At 40.6% G+C, this 7,445-nt stretch overlaps 1 protein-coding gene across 1 annotated transcript; it reads left to right on the top strand.

Annotated features, from left to right (window-relative positions):
• Positions 1–254: 254 nt before the first annotated feature.
• LOC139699041 (uncharacterized) lies at positions 255–4,798 on the top strand. Its single transcript, XM_071598044.1, has 2 exons — positions 255–266; positions 3,929–4,798. The coding sequence occupies exons 1-2, from the start codon at positions 255–257 to the stop codon at positions 4,796–4,798; spliced, it is 882 nt and encodes a 293-aa protein (XP_071454145.1).
• The last annotated feature ends 2,647 nt before the right edge of the window (positions 4,799–7,445 follow it).

Here is a 7,445-nt window from a genome sequence, read left to right as displayed (position 1 = left end):
ATTCGAGACGAAGATGAACGCAAATTAACAAATGAAACGCTTTCATTAGTAAATGACTCATTTACGAGGGCATATTTAATTAGTAGGAAGCTAAAAATTAACGAAAATGGAAAGTCTTCTTTTGAAGAAGACTTCTCTGACTATCGGTCAATTACGTCCTTAATTATATTGAGGTTAGCTATTTATATGCAGGGCGAGCGACGAATGAATCAGTCTCTTCCCACCATCCCAAGGGCACCCATCGCAATTCCGACATGAAGCTCCAGGTGAGTGCAAACAAATATATTTAGACCAAAGAATTTTCAAAAGATAAACGCAATAACTGTTGTATTCCACCGTTTATATCCGCAGTGTTTAGGAAAGTAATGTACTCGTGATAGTAACATACGCCTTCAAGGAAGCCTAAGTGTTTTTTACCGTATTTCCAATTATTGTGGCCGTACTAATTTTTGTTTCTTTGTTCCTTTACCATTGATATTTGGCAAACACGATGACTCAAAAAATTTTTAACGGAGAAATATTAACGTGTATACATACGATGATATTTCAGTAGAAGCAACGATTGAAGTCGAATGAGAATAGATGTAAATTGTTTAGCATAATTGTTTGCCTGAATTTTAATGTTGTCATGTGAATAACACATGTATGGCGATTGCAATACGAACCAAATTGATGTAAATGCAACATAAATATCCATGACATATAGACAGCATGGTCACGAAACTAAGCCTTGGGAATAAATTCTTAAAATTGCAAGATAAATCAAGCATTACTTGACTACATGCGGAAACTCGACCATACCCAATTCGTCATTCACTGGGAATCACTATAAAAACGGGCAAGCTTGTAAAGGGTATTACGATAAGAATTGATAAATTAAGAAAATATTATACATTTGAATTTGTACCTATCTCTACCGTATTCGTTGCACGCGAGTAGATAACAGTTTTTTAATAGTGAGACAGTATTTTTTCCAGCTTAAAAAGATGGTCAAATGATAAAGGCACAAATCCCTAAATTAATATGTCGCCTGCTCTACTTAGCTCTGGAACATGGTATGATCTTCACTATGGTGCTCAAAAAAATATCTGATCCATATTTATCAGGGCAAATATTAGGGTTTCTGTAACTCATAACATGCTAAAAGAATGATGATGTGATAAAGGTGTAGAAACACTCATAAAAAATTCTACGATTAATGGTAATCTACCGGTTTAGATTGGATGGAGATAGAGCCTAGGCACAATTCCCAGACAGCCTAGACAGAGCCTAGGCTAAGTTTCAACTGACACCGCACAACTCAAAACTGCACTACAATAAAACATTCAAGAACAGTTTTCTTTTGCGAGTCCAGTTTAATGTGACTACCTACATTTCAAATAGCTACATAGCACTAGTTTTCAACAGAAGTAATGCATTCGAAAAAATGCTTAAGAAAAATGCTTTCGGCCACGAAGGAATTTCCAGCATTTCTAGTGGCGACTTGCTTAATGTGAACTCCACACACATCTCTCTTTTTCTCTTATTCAAAGCGTGGCCATGCGGTAAAATTCATTATCGTAGGCACGAACGCGTGAAAAGATAACAAGGGAAACGTGGAAGGATACATTATTACCGGAACATGGGCATGGAACCATGCAACCAACGGTCGAACGTCGAAAACGAGCGAATGAGAAGCCTAAACGACGGTAATATAAGAGGATGGCTTGAGAAATTCTAAATACGCGCAATTTCTTTCATGCGGGTGCCAAAATAGAAAGTTTTCCCATGCTATAGGAATGTTTCAAATTTAAAGAACTAAGTTTCATATTGATTGTAGCTTACAGTCTATTAATCCAGTCGAATTAGTATGCTTGGTTGGACGATTGAGAATGGGAAGAGTATAAAACTTCAATTTAACGAGCAAATAATTACCCGGCAAAGGAAATATTAACTAGGATGCCGCTAACAGCGGTGCGTCGTTGTAATTTCTCTCACCTGCTGCCATTTCCCCCATGCATTACCCGCTTCACTCAAAAAGGGAACCAAATGAATACACTATTGTCAAGGGACATCCCAGAGCTCTTTCATGTGAATGTTTGACTGATTAGAGTAGCGAAATAATCATTCGATGCCGCAACGACTACACAGGAAATCCTAGTCAAGTATAAAATTTTTGCTGAAGATCACGGATTCAGTTCGACTTTAATTAACACTTCAGAGGCAACCAGCTAACAAAATTCGAATGGACCCATGTTTAACTTTCGAATGCCAATCTCACCTTTCCCATCTTCACTCTGATTTTATTAATACTGATTTCAAACTACAAATTGAGTTTTGTTCCTCTTTATCAAGCTGGCCCTTCCAGGGAAACACCACCAGTGTCGCTCTTCCGAAACAAAGAGACGATAACGAGAAGGCAAGCTGGCGCCTAAAGCTATCATTGTCTCAGATCAATGATTTGGTGGGCCCTCGGTGACGTCACCCGCCTTCCCGTATCCCAGGGCTTTAACTCAGATGTCAGGAACAAAGTAACCGGTATCAAATAACATGGATTAGTTAGAGAAATATCACACAGAGCATTGGTATAACATACCATATGTTCTTACATTATGCCCCACGAAATTATTTAGTAGCGCAGTTATGTATTATAAATCAACCAAATCCTGTACCGAGGTTTTGTTAAAATTTAATGTAGGCATGAATACATGTAAAATAAAGGACCGGGTGATTTGCGGTAATCAGTGTGCTGACTCTTCTCATTCTGATGCCCGGGTTTGAACTCCCGCGATGATGAGATTTTACTATTGTATCACGACACATGTGGGGACCTGTGAGGAGGGCATTGGAAAGGGAGTGCGCCGATCGTTGGATGGGAAGTTAAAGAGTGGACCCTCGATGACTTTCTTTAAGAGCATGCTGATGCCGACGCTGGGTTTTACTCCACCCTTTCTCCATTCCCTAAAACCCCAGCCTAAAACCTGTTTCCTAAATTCCCTAAAACATCAAATTACCCCACATATCTACAATTGTCCAAATGATCTCATCTGTCGGTCACTTCCTAACCGCTCCCCTTGAGTTTTCCTCGTTGAATATTTAGGAAACCTATTTTTACGATGAAATCTGCATTGAGTTACGGCTCTGTTTCGTAAGTACATCAATTAGACCCCGTGATTATATTAGGTGGATTTAATTTAAATAAAGATCGAAAATTACTTTTAAAAGTCAAATGAACTCTTGTGAAGTTAATACGCGTATTATTAGCCGGCGCAGAACAACAACAGCTCCATGTACCGTTGAAGCTTCAATGATGAATTTATCTCGATATTCACCTTCAACTACCATAAATTTCAAAAAATGAACTAAAAAATGTTTAAAAAGCGATTACCAACATAGGTACTTCAAATTCCATAGTCAGGAATAAAATTAAATAACTTATTGAAACAATTTCAGATTTATAATTGCGTGATATTTCCTAGTATTATTATTCATTTTCTAGTCACTTAACAATAGTAGAGAGAATGCAGGCATAGTTTGAAATGTATTGTTGGCTGCTAACCTTCATACAAGTCAGAATACCAAAAATAGATTCAAGGAAAACTTGGTCATTCATTCGGTTTTTCAAAAGAGAGAAAAAATTATCACAGCACTCATCTGACGTCACTACGGATTTACTTGGGTGACAGAATTGCCCAATCAGTGGTGCAATTATTTTTTCAAGGAAACCTTTTCCAATTAAAATTAAATATTATATGAAAAATATTTGAAACTCATGACCGGCGCTCGGCACGCATTAACAGACGACAAACAAAATATCGGCCTTCTTCCTGAAGATAGAAATGAGATTGCTAATTTTTGGGAATCCTCCTTCATTAGCAAGTCTTCGAGGACGTGTCTATCAGATAAGTTTTACTAAATGGTTTTTAATGCTTTCCAAATTTTTCCACAGCCGTGTGCCCTTCTCTTCGCCCTATTCGCCTTCTGCAGCTCCGAGAAAGTGAAACAGGAGAAGGAACTCTCTTACCTCGGTTACGGGGCAGGTCAAAGCTACGGGGGAGGTCATGACTTCGGAGGAGGTCTTGGCGGAGCAGGCCTTGGTGAAGGAGGTGTGGGCGGTGGACATGGTGGAAATGGACAGTCCATCACGGTGACCAAGGAGGTTCCTTACCACGTGACGCAACCCTACCCAGTGACCGTGGAGAGGAGAGTTCCCTACCCGGTGCCCAATCCGGTGCCATACGCCGTGCAGAAGCCCTACCCGGTGCACGTGCCCAAACCCTACGCGGTCGCGGTTGACAAGCCTTTCCCAGTCACCATACCGAAGCCCGTTCCGTTTATCGTACGAGTCCCAGTCAAAGTCCCAGTCCCCCAGCCATACACAGTTCACGTCCCCAGGCCGTATCCCGTGGATGTGCCGAGACCCGTGGCCATCCCCGTGCCGCATCGGGTGATCATCAACAAGCCGATCCCCATAGTGGTCGGCGGCGGTCCAGCCGCCGGCAACAATGGCCTGGACGGGCATGGAGATACGTCGGCCGGGTTCACAGAACAGCACGGAAGCATCACGGGACACGGCGAAGGCACTGCAGGGTTCGGCGGACAGAACGGTGGTCTGGGGGGTGGACTTGCGGCACACAGCGATCTTGGAATGTTCGGAGGTCAACACGGATGGGGCGGAGGATCCACCACCTTCGGGATCGGCGGACAACACGGTAGCATAGGGGGGTTCGGAGGGCAGGGTCCACTCGGGCATGCCAGTTCCTACGGTTTCGGGGGAAGTCACCAGTCGTTTATGGCGCGACTATTTCATGGGAAGTGATAGATGAATTTTCTAAGTTGGAGTTAGGAATTTGGGATTCTCTCACGGAGGGTACCTAAGTAAAGAATTTCGTGCATAGAATCTGTTTGGATATATCCGCGTGGCTGCGAAAATATTCTCAGGTCATTAATAATCCTAACGCACAGCGTGTAAAAAGATAAAAATCTTAGCGCAGAAAAGTGATCAAATCAAGTCTGATTACTCTGCGCTCTAGTGTCCAGAGGGCATAATTATATTCTTCAAATCGTTGGATAAAATTCGTGATATTCAAATGCAGAAAATTCACAATTTAAAAATCAGTCACCTTGACCAGTACTCATACCCGGATACCCTCGAATTCCAGCAGAGTACTTTGCCAATTATAATACCGAGGAATCCTCTTACACCGTGAATTTTCTGCATCCCGATTCTCATAAGAGGGTGACTCAGTTATAGAAACTGTCGCGTCATCTGCCGCAATTCTTTGTGAGAGTGAAATTCCTGAGTTCTGAATTAATCAACTAGTACGTGCCATTTTTGTCCCCTCTGTGGTGCAATGTGGTCTTTCGTTTGCATTTATAATTTTTTACGCTCAAAATAGCCCTTACCAATCGCAAATACAAAGCTTATGAAGCTACTTCTCGCAAATCTGTGTATGAATAGGAAATTTTTTAGTTTTTAAAAGTCATTCTGTAGAAAATCAGAGGAAATTGTGATCAAAACTTCTGCATACATGCATCATATCCAGTAAGTCACCTCATACCACAGGGCACACTTTGGAAATTCAACTTTTCCAAATAAAGTGTTGCCTAACCGCAGAATCTTTATGGCATGGAAGTCATTTTCAATCATACTCCTATATTTGCCATAACACAATTGTACTGATAGAAGCTCTATATTTAGCATACCAAAATATAAAATACGTGTATGTACATTCAAAATTGAGAATTATTGTATCCTATCCTTTCCTTCCTTCACCGCTCGTCTCGCATTTCTGCAGTCGCATTATGTTAATATGTTTTACGGATGTTTGAAATATAATCGATTTTCCAACATTAACAATTCTGTGTATACTATTTACCCCAATGATATAGTGTTTCCATCTGATCAGCGAATTAGGAGAACATTTTTAATCGGAAAAGCACGAGAGTGCGCTAAGTGAAAAAGGAGCATCTGCGATCGGCTTGGATTTCAAGGCACGGATGTTTAACCTTTATGCTATACATCCTCGTCACACCCGTTAGCCATTTCAAGAACACTAAGCTAGGGATCCACTTACTCCATGTCACTCCACGCAAGGGAGCACAGGGAAACAAATTTACAGGGAGCGCAGCGAGGTCTGGAGTTCGTTAAGTGGATTCCTCGATCGTTTAAAGAAGAAGAAATGCATCGAGCTGCGCCCCATCCCGCGAGGAGATGGTGGAATGCGAGCACTGCAAAACGGGGTTACAAAAGTATCACCCTGGATCGATGGCCTCTTTGCTCCCCTCGGAGGGTCACGCAGGTTGCACATAATCACAGATCTGTGTGACTATAGACGGCTTCTCATGAGCTAACGACACGATGATAACGCTATTAACGCTATGCGCGCGCCGAGTTGGTGCACTAAATTCAGTAACACACCCTCCATCTCCATAAGCCCCATCATCTCTCAGACTTTAAAGGCATTAACTGCATCAGCGAAAGTTAGACCTATACGAGAATGAGGTGGTTCAGGCGAAATTGGTACTAATCTACGGAAAGAAGTAATCAGGCACTCGGTAAGAGGCGAGTTGAGTGAAGTGCTTAAGCTCCCTTGAGATAAAATTAATAGCTTAAAATAGTTAAACGATGTTCTTGGAACACAAAAAGGTGAACTAACTAATACCTAATGACTTGGAAAATTTAAGATACTTCATACTATAGCTTTAATCAAGACATCAAAAATATGCTTATAACTTTTTCCATATTAAATTATTAAAAGACAAATTTTAAGAACCAATCATCCCACAAATAAAGTTTTATACATATATATATAAGTATAATTCTTTGATGATCAATCAAAATATTTCCTATAAACCATGGCTATGGTTTTTATTTTGAAAAAATCATTAGATCTTCTTAAAGTGTCTATCGATAAAAGTAGAAATTATCGAAATTGTACCACAGGTTCCTCCTCCAAGTTCTTCCCTTCCATATGGGGAGGGATTTGAGATTGGAATGAGTAGTCAAGTCAGGTTTGTAGATTACCAGGCAATATTACGTCAATCAGGGAAGTAATTGAAGTTATTGATAATTGCTCCATTGGATATCCTTAGAATAAATCCGAAGACGGCAGAATAACTTGGTGAGGAAAATATTATATTGAGCGGTATTGAGATAATTGAAGGCCGTGATAGAAGACCGAATATTAAGTAAGGGTCGTAGAGGAAGGAAGGGAATGAGATTTTTAGACGACATGAAGGTAGGTACAATGTACGAAGATATTTATCGGAAAATTATGTAGGGCAGACAAGAGGAAGTTCCCGCAATGCCTGCAACATAATAGTCGTTAGGAACCGTCCGAAACCTATCATTACTACGTAGATTACATTGAATGAAATAAGTTTAACGATCCACCTGTTTTTATGGCCACCAAAAACAGGAGACGAAAAAGATAAGGCTATTACACATCTAGGAGCGTCAGGAG

The sequence above is a fragment of the Hetaerina americana genome, unplaced genomic scaffold, assembly GCF_022747635.1.
Source record: "Hetaerina americana unplaced genomic scaffold, ioHetAmer1.1.p SCAF_9, whole genome shotgun sequence".
NCBI classification, from domain to species: domain Eukaryota; kingdom Metazoa; phylum Arthropoda; class Insecta; order Odonata; family Calopterygidae; genus Hetaerina; species Hetaerina americana.
This window is presented reverse-complemented; position numbering and strand designations above follow the sequence as displayed.